This window comes from Seriola aureovittata, chromosome 13, assembly GCF_021018895.1.
Source record: "Seriola aureovittata isolate HTS-2021-v1 ecotype China chromosome 13, ASM2101889v1, whole genome shotgun sequence".
Classification (NCBI taxonomy): Eukaryota; Metazoa; Chordata; class Actinopteri; order Carangiformes; family Carangidae; genus Seriola; species Seriola aureovittata.
Window position 1 is genome coordinate 21040113 of NC_079376.1, and position 19852 is coordinate 21059964.

At 40.8% G+C, this 19852-nt stretch overlaps 1 protein-coding gene across 1 annotated transcript in view; it reads left to right on the top strand.

Moving 5' to 3' along the window:
• The window catches only part of rock2a (rho-associated, coiled-coil containing protein kinase 2a), a 33470-nt gene that overhangs the window by 5336 nt on the left and 8282 nt on the right, over window positions 1–19852 (top strand). Inside the window, exons 2-17 of the mRNA XM_056393162.1 lie at window positions 10171–10252; window positions 10388–10488; window positions 10753–10890; window positions 11106–11366; window positions 12390–12534; window positions 12638–12776; window positions 13109–13200; window positions 13316–13475; window positions 13602–13656; window positions 14867–14955; window positions 15045–15093; window positions 15501–15636; window positions 16454–16545; window positions 16957–17203; window positions 18612–18718; window positions 19021–19180. Of these exons, the coding sequence (XP_056249137.1) occupies window positions 10171–10252; window positions 10388–10488; window positions 10753–10890; window positions 11106–11366; window positions 12390–12534; window positions 12638–12776; window positions 13109–13200; window positions 13316–13475; window positions 13602–13656; window positions 14867–14955; window positions 15045–15093; window positions 15501–15636; window positions 16454–16545; window positions 16957–17203; window positions 18612–18718; window positions 19021–19180 (2053 nt within the window). The remainder of the gene's footprint in view (window positions 1–10170; window positions 10253–10387; window positions 10489–10752; window positions 10891–11105; window positions 11367–12389; window positions 12535–12637; window positions 12777–13108; window positions 13201–13315; window positions 13476–13601; window positions 13657–14866; window positions 14956–15044; window positions 15094–15500; window positions 15637–16453; window positions 16546–16956; window positions 17204–18611; window positions 18719–19020; window positions 19181–19852) is intronic.

A 19852-nucleotide genomic window follows, 5' to 3' on the forward strand; every position in this document is an offset into this window, starting at 1 on the left:
ATAATTGCGATAAATGATATTATTGTCAAATCCATTTTATGCCACTGATATAATGAGAGCAATGAACTTATAATTCTTATGAATATTCAGACACTGGAATTTGAATGTGAAAAAATATTAAAATAGCCTATCCTACATAAATAATAATAATAAAGCAAAGTCGACATACCAGCTCGTTCGTGTTAATGGGCTCTCAGTGTTTCTCACAGGCTGAGTATTTACTCGTGGAGGAGGTCAGAGCGCCGTCTGAACGATGTCACACAGAGACTCATGCAGCTTAGGGGGGCAGAGTGTAGACCTGGTTATTTTCTGTTGATACAATTTACAAATGTTCCCTAAATGCCACAGGCTATCAGTAGTACAAGCAAGGTGGCTGAGCACAGAGAAGCCTGTAGTCCGCACAATTACTCCAGAGCATGCAACTCCAAAAATTAAGTAGTTTTGAAATAGTGAAATAAGGCGTTAGGTTGAAACTGGCGGACTAAACTATCCCCAGATTCATTGCACGCCTACAACAAATCACTTTTCAAAAAGTTAATAACGAGGACTCTGCAAATGAAAAAGCGGCGGAGGATAAATAAGAAATCCTCCATGAACAGAGTTTCATTTCGGTTCGGCCTGAGCGGTAAATGCGGTTTTCGGAGGGAGGCCACGCTTTCTTAGACCACGTTCACTGAGAGATGCAGCCATGGATGTGTTATAAAGTCTTGTGATACATCCATGGATGTGGCCCCTATTGTCTTGGCCGGGAACAGTTACTTCCTGAAGTCTCAGCTAGTTGCCTGGCAGCCTCACTGTCATGACAAGACTACTTGCTCATAGTCCCCTGTGAAACCATAATTTGTTATTTTTACACTTAGGTTTTTGGCGAACAGATCTTGTTTTTTGTCTGAAAAGGTGAGATTGTTGTTCATCTGCTGTCTGTTGTTTTACTTAAAACTAAATTCTTACTGGCTGGTACATTAAACATATTTAAGAAGTAATGGGAGCAAAAATTAAAGCCTTCATGAAAAACTGAGCAAAAATCTAAGTCCAACATAAACACACACACACACACACACACACAAAAACACACACAGACAGACACGCACACACGTACACATCTCCCCACACACACATAAATAAATATACACATGCTTCACAGCACCTTCATTAGACACTATATAATATCTTGGGCAAATAGAACAAGGCACGAGCAGGTCCAAGATGTCTGGAAAAACAGAGATATTGCTTAAACTCAAATTATTATTTCTAACAAAATGCTGCAAGTGAGTTGCCCATCTGGTCTTACAAGGTAAAACCTTAAATAAAATGGAGCAAATCTCATACATACATAATGTGATATTTGGACTATAAGCAGAGCAGGAATTGGATGTCCTGGTGTGTTTACAGTGTTATATGGTTCTCATGTGAAAGGATATGTGTACACGCTGAGATCTGTCTTAATCTGCTGGATCTTCTTGTCTAGACATAAGGACTGTGTTTGGGAAAATGTGGCCGTGCACACAACAGTGCATTCAAGAATAGAGCAGTGTGTTTTAAGTGAAATCATTTTAAACATTCAACCTAAACTCCAATGGACGGTTTGACTTTTGAAGAACTTTCACTTCCCACACTGATCAAAGCGACGGGGACATGAACCTAGTTCTGCTAAGTGCGCTGCGGTCGACGGTGGCTGAATGCAGAAATCCTGTTGCTGAATTCTGTTGTTGTCTTGTGCAAAGTCTTCACCCTGCTGTGTGAGTGTTAAAGAGTTTGATACCTGTGTCTCGGCGTATTTTTAGTTTTAAATGAGGGTGTGAGTGAACAGAGCAGAGAACAGGAGTCTCCCACACATAACACATAACCCATCCATCTGGCCTTAGTGTTATCATTCCATCACAACCTGCTGGTGAAACACAACCTCCTACACGCACGCACACAAACACACACACACACATATACACACACACACACACACACACACACACACTCTCTCTCTCTTTCTCACACGCACACACACATGCATATGCACAGGCTTGGGTGCTCATGGACACACATTTGTATTCATTTTCAACAGCAAACACATTATTCATTTGATCTTGGCAACACACAAGCTGCATTGTGTGCAACCAGCAGCAACGACGGGGCAATACAACACATTACCAAACAGTTATGGATTGTGTGTGAGTTCATATAGCTTTCATATCCTTCAACAAACCCAAACAAGAACATTTGTATGTGTGTGGCAGAGTTTAGATGAGCTGTGTTTTGGAGTTGAAGCTGGCAGTTATAATTCAAATAGTTTGTGCCAGTACTAAAATATTTATATACAGATTTAACCATGTTCATACCAAAGGATTGAAACTGAAACTCTCAATTGAAACCCAGACTAGTGACATCATCCTTGTGTTGTTGTTTTTTTTTTTTTTTGCAAGTAGGCCCACTATTACTAATCAACTGCAGATTCTTTATTTCCTTAAATCAAGAATTATTGAACAGAAACATATAATAATACATAATAAATAATAATAAAAACATAAAGTTAATAAGGACACAAAGAATTTTGCAAGTTGTACACCCAGTGGTAATATCTAAAGTAATTAGTCAATTATTCCAGTATTTTGAGCAGAAATCCACTTGTTCCAGCTTCTCAAATGTGGATATTTTTTTGTGTTTTTCTCTTACTCCTCTGTGATGGTAAACTGAATCTCTCCTCTGTTAGTTGGACAAAACAAGACATTTTCAAGCCGTCACCATGCGCTCTGAGAACTGAAATGCTGTAAAAGATTTTCTTTCTATACATTTAATCAGCTTTGCAACCCTTCAGATTTGTTTTTCGTGGTGGACGACTGAAACTAGCCCCTCATCTTTTACACATGATGTATAGTGTTGGATTGTGTGTGTGTCCATTTGATAAAATATGGACAGAAGCTGTTGGAGAACATCAAATTGTGTGGTAGGAAGGCAGCTACTAGTTAGAATGTTGTGCCTTTATTCCGCCTTGCCATTCAGTGTAAACGGTATGAACACAGATCATTGTTGTTACACCTTTACGCTGCCAGCGCAGGTGCTCACAGAGCCAGATTGATGTCTGTGTAAGAGAGAGAGGCGGCATCGCAGGACAGACGCAGACGCACTCTGGTGTTATGTCACGCCCCTGGTTCTGCAACAGTGGCATGCTATCTGAAATCACACACGGCGACATTATGTTGGGTTGGTTAGGTTCAGTGTAAGCGGTGTAAGTAAAGGCAGCATAATGAGGGGTCTTCTTAACGGCCATGGTTATCTCTCGCCTTGACTACTGCGGTGCCCTTATGGCGGGCCTCTCTTAAAGCACAGTGAAACCCTTACACGTGTTGCAGGATGCAGCGGCGCATCTGGTTTTGGATCAGGCTAAAAGGGCACGTCACTCCAGTGCTCATCGACTTCCACTGGCTACACATGGCCACTCGAATCAAATTCAAGTCACTAATGCTGCCTTCACAGTGACTTCTGGGTCTGCACCCATCCACTTGAACTCAATCATACAGGCTTATGCTCCTTCTCGGCCGCTGCGTTCTTCCAAGGAATGTCGTCTGGCATTGCCTTCTGGCATCTGGCCATCTGGCACTGCCATTGCAATCACAGTCCAGACTGTTCTGGTCTGTGGTTCCCCGATGGTGAAACAAGCTACCAAATGCTATCAGAGCAGGGGCGTTCCTCTGTACCCCCAAGAATCTTTTGAAGACTCATCTCTTCAGAGAGCACCTCCTCTTCTAACACTTCTAACACCGTAACATGTCTAACTCTTTACCTGATCTTCTTGCACTTTGTCTTATTGAATAGGTATAATATTTAGTTCTTACTCCAGGGTCTCCTACTGCCCTCAAGCTTTTGTGCTGTTCCTCACTTGTAAGTTGCTTTGGATAAGAGTCTGTGAAATGAGTAAATGTAGATGCAATATGGCAGAATCTCTCAAAGGGGCTACTGTTGACCACTGCCTTTTACTATGTCTTCTTTTTTCTAAGTGGAACCATATGATCATTTAGAAAACTGAATTTAAGGTTAACATAAAGCAGGACCTGATGTGCATGCAGTCCTCCCTTTTGTTTTGTGTTTTTCCTGGCACATTCCTCACTGTACTTTATAATAAAGCATGGGTGCCAAAAATGCGTAGGGCACAGGAGCATGGGACAGAAATCTGTCAAATTCAAGAGTAAGACATGCTCTTGTTATTCCCTGCGGAGACATTAGCTGTGCTATTTGTGAGCCTCTGCAGGATTCCTGCTGTTGTGTCTTTCTTGGAGGGTTTACGGGCCCTGCCTGGCACAGTCCCCTCGCTCTGCCCGGCCCACCATTTATCCCCACAACTATTTTTAAAATGGCTGGAATTCAATCAAAACATTAACTTTCTGCTCAATCCTTTTAAAGCCCAGAGCAGTGCTGCTTGTTTTCTGTTCCACATGCCTAGTGATGAGATTGGTACGGGCATAGGACAGACTGCAAATGGAGGAGGGAAAGTTTGTAATGTGAGAGGCTTTGAATACTTGGGTGATTCTTTAGTGTGTTTAGCTCCTTTCAGGTTAACATCATCACATTCCTGAGTGGTGCATCCACGTGGCCTTTTATATGTTGATAAAGAGTGGAAGCAAACGCAGGGAGAACGACAGCTCCATAATGTCAACAGCAGGTTGGGTAAATAAAATGGAAAAGAATAGAATGTGCTCAAACAGAGTGCTTATAAAACTCCTGCTTCTCTGTAGCTTTAACTGGTTTCAACTCCTTATATTTTGCAGGAGTTGCTAAGCAACCATCCATAACCCATTGGCTTGAGTACAGTATAGCAGAGATAAAATGCAGGAGTGCTATCTAATAGATACATAACAACTCATACTGATAAGCATAACTGAACAGATAACTCCTATCAGCTCAGGAAGACATTACTGTAAGCCTGTTACTGTATCTGTGCAGGAAAGTGCCCTGTATATCAAACTGCGCTATAGAAACTGACATCACGGTTTGTAATTATTTAGATTGATTGTTATTAAAAAAAACCTTCCCTTTGTTGTAAGAGAAACCAACATGACTGTGGACAAGGAAGGGAGGATCAGTGGTTGTCTGGAGCCGGTCCAGGAATGTCGGATGCATTAAAGTTTAAATTGTCGATCCAGCTTTACACTTCCCCAGACACTTGTCAGTTATTTAATATTTATAAATAGCTGCTTCGACTGAGTAGCTGAGAAATGTCCTCCAGAGTCTTGCTGCAGTAACGCTAATGGAAGCAAATTGGAAGAGCTGTGTGCAGCCATTCCTCTTGTGTAACTATAATGCACAGAACAGCTGATTATGTACGACCTGCAGGAACCTGACGTCGTTAAAATGTCTGCAAATGTAGTTGGATAAAATACTTTAATATATACCAAAGCAAAGGAGAATGCCATTGTTTCCACCAGCAAAATGTCCTCTGCACTTTTAGGACTACTGTCAGCACAGGGTAAAGGTTTTAGTATTTACACCCCATAGATTTTTCTGTCTCGAGCCATCTAAGCCAAACAGTTTTAAAGCAGAGTGCCACAAACATCCACCGGCATGTTTCCCCTTCTTCTCTGCAGAGACGTAGACAGCCACCAGCGCAACATGTATTTATTTATTTTTTTATTCTTCCTCCACACTTCATTCATCTTCTTTAATGGCGAGATGTTGAAATGTGAAAGAAGGAGATAATATGTCATGATGACGTCCAGTTTGTAGATAGGGATTGTTTGCTACATGCCTGTACCAAATCCAAGTGTTGCAACACAGTGTTTGCTTTGTATTTCTCGTGGCAACTGTCAACAAACTGTCCTTGTTGTTTTTTTTCATGTCCAAAGTTGGAAATATGTGAAACTGAATACCCTCAGTTGTGGGTTTGTATAGTCTGAACATTTTGGTACAACTTCCTCTATCTGCCACTCTGCATTATTGTTGGGATTGTGGCACCTACAACCTTAGAGTGTGAGAACATGCTCATGATTACTTTATTAATTGTTCTGTGTGATGTACAGTGACTTTTTCCTCATAAAACACTTAACACTTCTGAACTGTTTGGTGACACTTGATCTCTGTTTGCTATGAAAGTGCGTCGCTCATGTTTTCCATCTATTGCATTGGACAGAAAAGTGGATTCACCTCATTTTAGCCTGCACCCTTGGGCTGCTGAGGTTTAGAGCACAAGTTGCTAAGAAACCATTTATTTAAATGATGACAACAATAAATAAATTACTCAAGAAATCCACCAGCTTTCATTTCTCATAAAAGCATAGACCTACATGAAAATTATCTTTTCAGTTGAGATTTAACAAGTTGGAAACTAAGTGTATGATTTATTTTAGGCCTTTAGCGTCATGATATCTGAGCTATAGAATTGCTGCTTCATGCACAGTGGCTGGTTATCCTCCTCCTTAGACCTACAGTGTAGCAGATTAACTGCTGGAATCACACACTGTGACCAAATGGAAATGACATCAGCTGCTGTTAAAAAGATATTAGCAAAGAAGTGGGAACGTCCAAAGATGCTGTAAAAAGAGTATGTAGATACAGGCACACAGTTATAGGTACTACATATTAACCATTCAAATGAAATATCTAGGAACATGTAAAACAGACTCCCTCTTACTTCATGGTTGAGTAAAACTGCATGATAACAGGACATAGTGATGTTCTTGTAAACAACTAATTTTTCAGATTAAAGCAAACATGTGTTACCATGATAATAAAACGTTACAGATGGAAACAATGTGTATATCATGTATATCATCTGTTGTCTATCCTGTTTTCTCTTCTGTAGCTTGACACCACCACAATATTACAGTAATGTAGCTACCACAGCAGCACCACCTTTTAAACTCACCCAGTCATCACAGAGCTGCAGAGTGCATATGCATGAATCAGTTAGTGCTGAGAAATGACTGGGCATTGATTTCAGCTTTGGCTGTGTACTTACTGTTACTTACTGTTTGAAGATGTTGTGTCAAATAAATCTTGTGTCTAAGTGCACACAACCTGCATGTAACGAATGCATTGCATACATAGTCATACCTGTAGCTGCAGTCTCTGCGCAGCTTTTTTGGCTACAGACAAATGTTGAGCAGTAGCAGTGGCAGAGAGTGCTGCCTCAGAGGAAATGACTTGCACACAGGGACTGGCTTCATGACACACTGAAATTATCTGCCAGCCCTGGGGTGGGGTAGATCATTTCCTGTATTGCTGTGCGCGAAGGGAGATCCTCGTGCGTGTTTGTGTATGTGCACACGCACTCGGCAAACCCTCTCCACCCCCTGGCGTGTGTGTTTTTTTTCCCTTAAATAGTAGTTTTGTGTGAGGTCAGTCCTTTAATGGGGAAGTGAAGTTGAGATGATGAAACAGAGTGTGCAGCTCGCTGCAGACTGGCTGCAGCCGAGCGGAGAATGATGGAGAGAGCAGGAGGAGAGGCAAATAAGACGGAGGGAGAGCAGCAGAAAAGGGCAAAAGAGACAAAGAAGTAGAAAGGAAGTGATTGAAACATGAAGCAGATTGTGCCACGCACTGTAACGACAGGAGAACAGGAAGAGAGACAAGTGGAAGAAAAGTCTGAAACAAACCCACTTTACAGAACTGGGTTCTTGTGTCCTCTGTTGTAACATTTGGCTTGGTCTGATATTCAGAAAGTTCCTCATTGACTGTTCAGGAATGCACAGCTGACAGATGTTGATAGATGACTTCCTCACTGTCACACACTGTAACAATTAGGGGGTTACATCTGTCTGTCTGCCTATTTAATGGCTTCCCTACAGTGCCCCAGGTCAAACTATGTCTATTAGAACATGGCTGCATGCTACAAATAATCAGCTCGTGTTCAGTTAACCCAACATGCTGCTGCAGACCTGCTCGCAGTCTCTTTTCCTGTTTGGGCTGCTGCCACACACGCTCAGTCTGTGGAGTGTAACACCACATATAACAACATTTAGATAATTAGGATGGACTTTAAGAAAAAAATTAAAGCTTCATATGATTCCTTTAACCTCCAGTCAGTTGGTAAAAAAGACTTTTATTTTTTTCCTTTTACCATTAATCAGTTGAAACTTTTTTAAGATTCTTTTTTTCTTGGCACATATTTAATTATTTGTTTCCCAATGCAGCATTTCTGTCTCCCCACCAGTTTCATCATGTATTTCCATGTATGTCCAGTCAGTGGTGTGTGTGTGTGTGTGTGTGTGTGTGTGTGTGTGTGGTGTGTGTGGGGGTGTGTGTGTTTAACTGAAAACACTGGTGGTTAAACACACACACTGAGCACCTGCCTTTTTGTAGCTAGCTACCTAGCTGAACCTATCTTTCATCATGAAACTGCACCAGCCAGTGCAACATAATGTTAACCATCCATTTACTGTGCTGTATCTTGCTGCAGCATGACTGTACAAACTCATGTAACAATGCATTTTATCTGGCAAGCTAACGCTAAAGTTAGCAAGCTACAGCTACATGAAAGCTGACAGACACCATAACATAATACCATCTTTCAAGTGCATATCTCATCAACGTACAAGATTCAAATTTAGATGAAGGCAGAGGAAAATAGAGATAGATAGATCGATAGATACTTTAGCACTGTATCGATATGTATTTTCCTATTTCTCAAAATCGAACCCCTTTATTACGGGCTGCATTTACACACACACAGTTATGCATGACAGTCACTAAAATTACAAATGCGTAACTCCTCAGAGATATGAATTATTTTAGAATTGCATGTTTTGTGTCACAGCATCAACTTTCTTGTAATTTCCTCTAAATTGGTCGTAACCCATAAGAAGCAATTTCTTGTATATGTAGAAGGTGCCACATGCCATGAGTGTGGTAAATGCAGCTCATAATTTGAATCAACATAATGTGTGGAGGTGACTGTCTCTTTTACACCCACTGCTTCATAATGGTCACAGAAACAGTGTGTTCGTCTTTTTGTCAGCAGATGAATATCATCGACAGAATCCAGAAGGCAGCTGCTGATGGGAAAATTAGTCATCGGGCCTCCTCCCTCCCTCTGTCTCTCCCTCTGTCTCTCCCTCTGTCTCCCTTTCTCTCTCGAGGAACAAAGCTGTCAGTCCAAACCTTTTTCTTTGCGTGTAGTTGTTTGTGTAATCAGTCAAATAGAACGCTGAATGAAATGCCGCAGCGAAGGTGTTTGTTTTAATTTGAGAGTTGCAGCGTGCAATGATGTGGAACGGTTTTTGTTCTGTGCAGTGGTGAGAAAATATACAGAAAATAAACTACTCAGAAATGCAGTCAGTGGTATTCAGCCCTCATGCTGCTCTCCGCTTCCTTTATTGGGCAGGGTTTAAGAAGTGTTTGCCAGTTGGTTTTGCTCAATGTTTTGTAAATTGTAGTCTGGACCATTTCATTTGTTTTCACAGCATTGCTGCCACAGTGTAGTTGTCAGTCAGAGATGACACATTTCCTCTGCAGCTGGGCAGCATCAGATTTTCACAGTATGTAAATTCAGTTATGTCCAGTATCAGGCTAAATTAAGTGAATAACAATTTATGTAAAAAAAAAAAAAGAAGAAGAAATTCACACGTAAACCTCAGCTTTTCACATATTCTTCTAGTGTGCAAATTAATGCAGATGAAAGGAGAACACACTTGGTTGGTGTGTTTTAGTTGCGACAGTGACCTGCAGTATGATGTAGCCTTTTAAAGTAAAGAATCTTTTATAACTTGTCTGTTTTGTAACAGCCCAGTTACTAACACTGCTGTGTACTTGAATGAAGCAATAAGAGCCACTGATGTGTCAGTGTCTTCGTTAAAATGCTGTGTGACTGAATCACCCTGCACTAGTTTTATGCTTGTTGTGCAGCGCTACATAGTTTTATGCTGCGTCTAATGTCTGTCCAGAGGAGGACGATATAGAGACAACACACTCCTGGATCCTGGTCCACATTGTTAATCCTCCTGATAGTGATGTGGTCGGTTGTAACTACTTCAGAACACATTTCTTCCTTTACAATGTTTATTTGATTGTTGATGTTTGAATATTTAACATTGCAGTATCGTCGTGGAAATGGTCGTTATCATTCGTGGTTGTAATGAGAAACAGAAAGATGCTGCTGAGCTAGTTGGCTATAAATGGATGTTCCTGGGTTTTCTCATATTTTTGCTGGTCCAGACTGATGATGGATTTTTCATTCTCTCCATGTAGGACTCCATGAACGCCCTGGTCTTAGACTTGGACTACCCCGCACTACGCAAGAACAAAAACATCGAAACCTTCTTAAACAGATGTGAGTAGTTCCCGTGTGGTATTGAGAATGAGAAAGAGGGAGATAGAGGACAGTTAAATTCTTTCTCATTTATTATTCAGGTCAATTGACAACTTAATTAATAGATGTTTATTGTCTTTATACTGTTATATTCAGATGAGAAAGTCATAGGACAAATTCGAGACCTCCAGATGAAGTCTGAAGACTTTGACAGAGTTAAAGTCATCGGTCGAGGGGCGTTTGGTGAAGTCCAACTGGTGAGTATATATCATCTGTGAAGTAGACATCATTATTTTGGTTTTCACTCTCAGCTGTCACCACAAGGTAAAGGTACTGTGGTGTGATATTTTCTCTGCCTTTGCCCATTGTGTAGAATGTAATAATAGTGATAATGGAGTCAATGGAGTCATCTGTTATGATGGAATTACCTGACATCTACTGACAGCCACTGACTTTTTGAACCCCAAATTCTCCATCATTGCTCTTCTGTCTCTGTATAAACGTGTGCCACCACCATGCAGGTCAGACACAAAGCCTCTCAGAAGGTTTACGCCATGAAGCTGCTGAGCAAGTTCGAGATGATCAAGCGCTCAGACTCTGCGTTTTTCTGGGAGGAGAGGGACATCATGGCCTTCGCTAACAGTCCCTGGGTTGTGCAGGTATGACATTTTAGACACTGTTCAGCTCTGGTTTTGAACATTTTTTCATATTTGGATTAAATAATGATTTCAATGACTTTGAGATGTATAAAATATTGGTTTTGTGCAGACTGTTACATTTTGAATGTATATTCGCACTAATAGTCATTGCCTAGTTAACCTGTGCCAAAAATGATCTGTCTCTTGTAATGAGAGCTTGTGCGTGCCTTGTTCAGTTGTGCTGTGCCTTCCAAGATGAGCACTTCCTCTACATGGTGATGGAGTACATGCCAGGAGGTGACTTGGTCAACCTCACCAGCACCTACGACGTGCCAGAGAAATGGGCCAAGTTCTATACAGCAGAGGTCGTGATGGCCCTGGACGCCATTCACTCCATGGGCTTCATCCACCGTGACGTCAAGCCGGACAACATGCTGCTGGACAGACTTGGACACCTCAAGCTGGCCGACTTTGGCACGTGCATGAAGATGGACGCTGTGAGTTAAAGCCCGTCACAGAAGCCTCAGTGCAGCAACACGTTATGCTTCTGTAAATTAGTTCATTCCTACTGCCACCAGTTTTTAACATCAAAGTCAAAGCAGTTGGCTACCAGTTTTTTTTTTTTTTTGTATTATTTTTATCGACACACTTCAATATCAACCTATAAATCACACAAAAACCCAACTAGACATACACACACATGCACTCACACATACACACCAGGGAAGAGAAATATAAGTAAGATTTAAGTAAATAAGAGACATACACAAAAACAATGGTTCATATTGTCCATATAGAGAAACAAAAAAACAAAAACAATACACAGATATGATCAGGTTGAGTCCAGATATTTCAAAAAGGGACCCCACGATTCTTCCCATTTATGTTGACCTTTTGAATGAATAAATTGCAATTTCTCCAGCTGAAAGTTGGCTATCAGGTAAAAAATACAAGGAAACTCACCCAGATATGCACCTTTAAGTATGTTCGATGCTAACTATGTTTCTATGGAAACAAGGTGCACAGCATGATGCACTGCTAGGCAAAGACAGTGCTGCTGAGCTGTGACCAGCTGGGTCGGGTTCAGTTAAGTCATCCCAAAAGTTCCAGTAAACATATCTGTGTGTTTGCATTGAGCTGCTTGACTTCTGTATGAGACGATGAAGCTCAGGTGGTGAAGCATACTGTAATGTGTGTGTGACTCTTCAGATCCAGGCCTGTTGGAACTTATTAATAACACCAATGTTCACTAAAACGCAGAAAGGTAACAGTTCTTTGGTTGGTACTAGTAGGAACTCTAGTTTATTTCAAGAGCAAAGCTGTTTTGGTGCTTCAACACCTGCCATGTTTGCAGTCAGTTCTTTAAGATTTCTGACTGGAAGGTTAATCACTCAGAGATAGAGAGAGAGAGAGAGAGAGAGAGAGAGATTTGTTTCTTATAAACTTATGTTTGGATTAATGACTGTAAATTGTTTTAAGACTAAAAGCCTGATGTGTGATTCCTGGATTTTGTTTTGCAGACCGGCATGGTGCACTGTGATACGGCCGTCGGGACTCCAGACTACATCTCTCCGGAGGTGCTGAAGTCCCAGGGAGGAGATGGTTATTATGGGAGAGAATGTGACTGGTGGTCTGTAGGGGTCTTCATCTTCGAGATGCTTGTTGGTCAGTAAACATCTCATGAAGTCAAAGTGACAGTACAAAACAAGATCGACATAAATAGTTTTTAATGTAGTTTCCTTTGCTAACTTCCTGTAATTGCTGTTAGGTGATACGCCGTTCTACGCCGACTCCCTGGTCGGAACGTACAGTAAGATAATGGACCATAAGAACTCTCTGAACTTCCCCGATGATGTGGAGATCTCTAAAGATGCCAAGAATATCATCTGTGCCTTCCTGACTGACAGGTATGAAGAGTCAGAATGTTTCAGTTTTTAAATGTTGATGTGGTGACGCCAGCAGGGAGCTTTTTATGAAGGGTGTTTTGTACTGCAGACGTTATATAACATGCTGATGCTATAGAGCTGTAAATAGCACACTTATGTTTACCACTGGTTTGGTTTGTGATGCTTTGGGCCAGAGGAAATCAGAGTCTTGCTTGCATTTAAATGTAATCACTTTCAGAATAGAATATGTATGAATAGGTGATGTTTTCCTGACGCCACTGATACTGTTGAACCGAGGACAAAGGGCAGCTTTAGTCACCGGTCCACAACTCATTCACTCTCTTTGTTTTGAGGGAGGTGCGATTGGGCAGGAACGGCGTGGAGGAAATCAAGCGACACCCTTTCTTCAAGAATGACCAATGGACCTTTAACACCATCAGAGAGAGTTAGTATTGAACACGGGCTTCACCTGAGCCCATGAAATGAGCATTTTATGTGACTCAAATACCTTTCCCAGTATTTCACACTTAGTTTCTGTCTCCGTCTCTGTCTCTCCTCAGCGGTCGCCCCTGTGGTCCCGGAGCTGAGCAGTGACATAGACACCAGTAACTTTGATGAGATTGAAGATGACAAAGGCGATGTAGAAACCTTCCCCAAACCTAAGGCCTTTGTTGGAAATCAGTTACCTTTTGTTGGCTTCACTTACTTCAAAGAAGACCAGTAAGTCTTCACTTTTTCTAGCCGTCTCCAGTCCATCAACGTTTTGACATACATAAAAAAAATAACAGCTTATAGATTTGTTCTCAACTGTGGTCTTGACTTTGTGTTGATTTGCTCCTTCTTCAGGTTGCTAAATGCCTCCAACAATTCCTCAGTGGCCCATGAGAATTCGAAAGGAGAGGTGGGTGCTGTCACTTCCACACACAGTAACTGCCCAGTGCACCATGATGAGCTGCAGTAGCACATGCCGCCCCCCTCTTAGCTTCTTAGGGAATAAGGCAGGCATCAGTTTACATGGTCGCACTGAAAAGCATTAAGGATTACGATGGAAATGACTCAGAGGAGGATTTCTTCTCCTGATCCCATGATTTATTAGTACTTTGGTAGAATTTCTGTGTTCTTAGCCGCAGAGAAAGACTTTAGCTGTTTCAGGGTAAGTGGCTGAGCTAAAAGCTAATCTGGGGAAGACCCCCCCCCATCACAAGCAAAGGCCCTGTTTTTTTATTTCAGTTTGACAATCCCTCCTCAAACACTGTCACTGCAATATGTCTTCTAAAAGTTTTAGCTCCGCAAGAAATTACAATATGTGTGTGAGCCATAGGGGTATTATGTTTATTTTGAGGGTTAATTGTTTTCTTATGTAATGAGCTTATCCTTCAAGTCCAAGTCAAAACGTTAAGCTGCAATAATCAGTGTATTTTTTATTAACATCAAAGATTCAAATGACTGTGTAATGTGAGAGCTGTTGTTAGTAACCAGAAACCCACAGAGAATTATCACCTGATTTTGCGACTGAATCCTCAGTCCCACAAAGCTTTTTAGTTTCTTTTAGCTCATCGTTTTGGTTCTACAGTCTGCAGCTTTATGTTTTGGTTCAGCCTGCCAGCTGACTGGCAGAGTTAACGATGAGCTGGTGAACAGCATTTAGCAGCTGAGGAGACAGAGAAAAGAAAAAAAAAAATCTGCCCCCAGGAGTTGGTGGAGACCAAACAATAGCTCAAGAGAGTGAATATTTGACTTGCATCGATCAGGTCGCCAGAAACAAAACTCCCAAATGAATTATAATGATGCTCTGTGTCTGCTAGATGTGCAAGTAGACAACTATTTACACAATTTAAAAGGTGATAATATGTCAGCTTGTTCAGCTGCCTCCAAATATTCAAAAATCAGTTAATGCAGATTTACTGATCACTTCATCAATGTACAATTCAAAAAATGCTCCTGACGAGTGCCAGTTATGTAAAATGCTTCATTACATAAGACACATTTGAATCACAGGAAAGATGAATGACATGCAGCAAAGGTTGCTAACAGGTTTTTAACTGGAGCATCTGATGAGTTCTCCAAGTCATAAGGACCTGTGTGATTGGTTGATTTTTTTTTTTCTACAGTCAGCAGCATTGCAGAAGAAACTTCGCCACCTAGAGGTGCAGATCAATAATGACAAGCAGGTTAAAGATGATCTCGAGCACAAATACAGGTACAGTAGCTGTTGCTCCAATAACACACTCGAGCACAGTGGCTCTAATTGTCAAAAGTTTTATAAATGTCCTGTTTCCTTTTCCACAGAGCTACCATGAGTCGTCTGGACAAAATCTCTAAGGAGCTTGAGGAAGAGGTAGGCTGATCATTTCAAAATCTATAGTGCAGACACCTGCTGCTGAAGATCACTTGAATATTTTTGGCTTTGTCTCACTTTTAATATTTGGCTGTGAAACAAATGAGTTTCTCCTCCGGGATCATGTTAATCTTCTTCATCCATTTTTATGGCTTTTCCCAAAAGCTGTGTTTAAATCAGAATAATGATTTCTTATTATCCTCCCTTGACCACATTTCAGTTGAATACCAATGTGTCATATCCAGTGAGGTTCAGATGGAGGGCCGGCAGAATCCTAATAGCCACATTACAGCGTCTGTTGGGATTGAGATTCGTATTAAACCCAGAGATAAAGTTATGGAATTACAGCAGCGTTAAAACCAGCCATGTAGGACAGGCTGAACAAAGTGTTTAATGGCTGATTTTAGGTGAGCGGAAGGAAGAACCTGGAGTCGAGTATGAGGCAGCTGGAGAGGGAGAAGGCCCTGCTGCAGCACAAGAGCCTGGAGAGCCACCGCAAGGCTGAGAGCGAGGCCGACAGGAAGCGCTGTCTGGAGAACGAAGGTGATTTAAAGGCTTTTAATTCAGTTACACATCATTAGTTCCTAATATGAGAACTTACATTTACTCTGTTGCATAAGAAGTTTAATGGCAATAATCATATTAGTATCATTAGTATAGTAGATTAGATTAAGACAAGATGTCATGTACTAATGTGACACAATGGATTCATTATCCTGTTGCATGATAAAATGTTTTCTTTTACTTACAGAGTGAGACATTAAAATATACTGTTTTTCAAGTGGAGGCAGATTTGATGCGTCCCACAGTTTATGTGTTTTTGGGATTAGAGTTTTTTCAGAAGCCCTTAGTGCCAAAGGATCATGGTGATTTTTAAATACAGTTAATAAGGGACACTGTAAAAAAACAAAAAAACAAATCACCTCTTGACAGCTTCTTGTGTGAATTTAGCAATGTTTTGGTTTGCTTTGGCTTTTGGTGACAAAATAATTTTGATGCAAGTTTACAGAAAGAGATAATGTGGATGATACTGCCATCACCTGGTCAAATAGACATGTGAAGCAGAGGAAAACAGTATGAAAGGGCTATGCTATAATATAGTTTCTTTGCCTTTGCTATTTTGATATTCTAAAATAACACTTGACACATTTTTATTGCACCATTGTCCTGTTCCTAATAAAGGATGAATACCTGAGTTTTGTGTCAGAAAACAGTGTTGACTTTGTTTACATTCTGCTCTTTTCCACTGCTGGAGATTGCTGGAGATGTAATAACAGCTTATATCAGATACTTGATGCATGCTTTAACTTAACTTAATTAAAACAGAGCTCATCAGTCTGTGTTCTTCTGTGTCATACAGTCAACAGCCTACGAGACCAGCTGGACGACATGAAGAGAAGAAACCAGAATTCACACATTTCCAACGAGAAGAACATTCACCTACAGAAACAGGTCAGTGTTACTTAGTGTTTAGTTTTGTCAGTGGGATCTGAATTAGAAAAGCTTTTCCTTAACTAGTATTAAGATTTATGTCTTTGTATGCATTTATTTTTGAGTTATAGGATTGCAAACAATGTTTTGTCTCACTACATCATTGATTGGAGATATTATGGAATAAAGCCTTGATATAAACAGACATCAATAATATATAAAATCACTCTAAACAGGTGCCAATTAATTGTGTGTCATGTATTTCATTGAGCCATTTTTTGTGTATGTAATATACTTCATCTGAAAGTAAGAATGCACAAGACTCACAGCATACTGTAACTGTCAACAAAGAGATTAAAATAAAGTGATGAGTAACCAAATCAAACTCCTGACTGATCTTCAAACACTTTTTTCAATCATTGTCGCCCTCAGTTGGAAGAAGCCAACACTCTGCTGCGGGCCGAGTCTGAGGCGGCGACGAGGCTCCGTAAAACCCAGACGGAGAGCAGCAAGCAGCTGCAGCAGCTAGAGGCCAACGTACGCGAGCTGCAGGACAAGTGCTGCCTGCTGGAGCGCAGCAAGCTGAGTCTGGAGAAGGAATGCATCAGCCTGCAGGCGGCTCTGGAGACGGAGAGGAGGGAGCACAGCCAGGGCTCAGAGACCATCAGCGACCTGATGGGTAGGTGAAACAAACACAGGCCTGGAAAGACTCTGAATATATGTATTTTTATTTGTTTAATTCTTAAGGTGACTTTTTCCAGCCAGGGTCTTTTCACATTCGCTCCTACCAAACCCCTGTGAACAATAAACTAAACACAGGAGACAACAGGCAACACCTACATATGAGTATGGGAATTTGTGTGATCAGGAAAAAAAAATCTGGTCATGAATAGTTGGAACAGGTACATGGCTGCAGGCTGCAGGTGTGCACTTCAGTGTGTGAAATGCTGTTTTAGGAATTGCTGATATGGTTACCTGCATTTTCATGAGGTGGAAATTCTATTACACGCATTGTTTAAAAATGAGTTTTCTCTGCCACTTCAAATCGTTCTCCTTCTGCCTGCCTTCCAGCTTACATGGCAGATTTATAAGAGGGCAGTGAGGTGGCCAAAAGCAATGTACCACACAAACACTGAGGGCACCAAAGTAGGCTTTCCGGGCCTCAAGAGTTTGCACTGTCGCCTGAATCCATTCAGCAAACAACACATTCACTGTCTGTGGTCTGTGTGTGAGAGAGGTTGATTTGAATTTATTTGTAAGAGTTTTTATTAAAACAGGTTTGTCTGGAGCGGCTGTACGGAGCCACAAAGGCCACGAGTCCAGATATAAAAAAATACAAATGATAATATATATGTAAATGATATTTACAGAGACAAGGCTTAAGCCGCCTTTGTCACGCTGGTTTAACAAATCTTAGCACAGAGAGTGAGTATGAGACACTCAAAAGCCCTTGAATAAAACAATGGCTGACCAACATGCTCCATAGCAGCTGGTCAGTGTGCGACAGTAGCAGGTCCCAGGATTCATTTATTTAACTATTCAAGGGAGCATGTTTACATCAAGGCTAATAATTCAACCATAATCTGATTAAAGCAGCACTCAGGCTATTTAAACTGTCTTATAAAGACTTTTATCTGATTGTGTGAATTGTGGTGAGGTCATACTGGAAGCAAACGCAGCTCGGTCTCTGCATTTGTTTGAATGTGAAAATGTTGCAGTCAGCTTTGTTTCATCAGCTTTTGTCAAATTGCTATTGTAATTAAATCTGCAGTGAACCACTTTCTCCAACCAACCAGGATAATGGAGAGAAATCATTCACTTGAACCATGTTAATATTCAGAATCCAAATATTATCTAAAGCTGATTACTCTGAGCAATCAGGATATTGTGTGTATGTAAATAAACTCATTGGAGCGCATGGAATTACTGACAATAAGACAAGGAAAAGAAAAATCCCTGACCTGCCCGCTGTGGCTTTGATTGGTGGGATTATGTGTAAGCATATAGTGCATATAGTGTACGATGAGGATGTATTTTTTCTCATTGAAACATGCTTCTCTGAGGACTGTCTTGTATTCATCTTGCAGGACGGATCTCTGGTCTGGAAGAGGAGGCACGTCAGCAGAGACAGACTCTGTCCAAAGCTGAGGCTGAGAAGAGACAGCTTCAGGAGAAGCACACTGACCTAGAGAAGGTACATCAAGAAAATCTAACTGAATTGTAACTGTAGAAGCACTGTAGTAATCAATGGTGATGATTTCTTCCATTGAACAATTCAAACTGCCTTTAGTTCAGGGACAGCATTGTTCCCTGACAATATAAATGAAAAAATAGAGCAGGCATTTACTAAAATCATTCAGAGCTTTAATGCATTTACTATAGCAGTTAGTATTTTTGCATGATTGAAAGGGTGCTGTGTTTCTGCCAGGATGTTTGTTGTTATAGTGATAGCCAGGTTTCTCACAACACCTCCACCCTTGTTTCCTGTCTGTATAGGAGAAGAGCAACAAAGAGATTGATTTGACCTACAAGCTGAAGGTGCTGCAGCAGGAGCTGGAGCAGGAGGAGAGCTCTCATAAGGCCACCAGGGCACTGCTGGCAGACAAGAGCAAGATCAAAGTAACTATAGAGGGAGCCAAGTCAGAGTCCATGAAGGGTGAGGGCATCAACCTTTTGTTTCGAGGATGTTGTTCTCTCACCTGCTTGTTTACTTCAACAGCCTGTTTATCCCAGCTTGGACCACATTAGACATTATATCCTGTGAAGGAAAAAGATTTAATGTAAGACTCGAACTTTCTGAAGTGATGACTTCACTGACTTCACTCTAGTGCAACTTTTTATTTGTGCAACAATTGCTTCAAAAGGGAAGTTACATAAGTGCATGGTCTAAATTCTGTATATTGATGTAATTTCAGTATTGGTGAGGGTAGAAATCCACTGGGATTGTGGCTATTAAAATATTGTGAAATTAAGATATATTGAATATTAATTTATACGTTATCTCTTGCTGGTCTAAAAGGCTGCATTACAGTAAATGATACAGTTTTTTGTTGTAATTCTGCCTCGAATGAGCAGTGAATGAATACTGAAGCCCAGATCAGCTCACGTCCATGTTATAATTCCGATTATCTTTTTCCTCTGAGTTCAAATGAGCCGAACCTGGTTAAGATTAAATGTTTTATCAGAGAAATGCAATATTGTCAACCCTGCCAGAAACTCACAAATAGTGTGTTGCTTTATCATCAAAGTGAAAACTTGATGGTGTTTCATTTGCATTTTAATTTGTTATATAAGCTTTAACAAACACAGATGAACTGTATTAGAATTT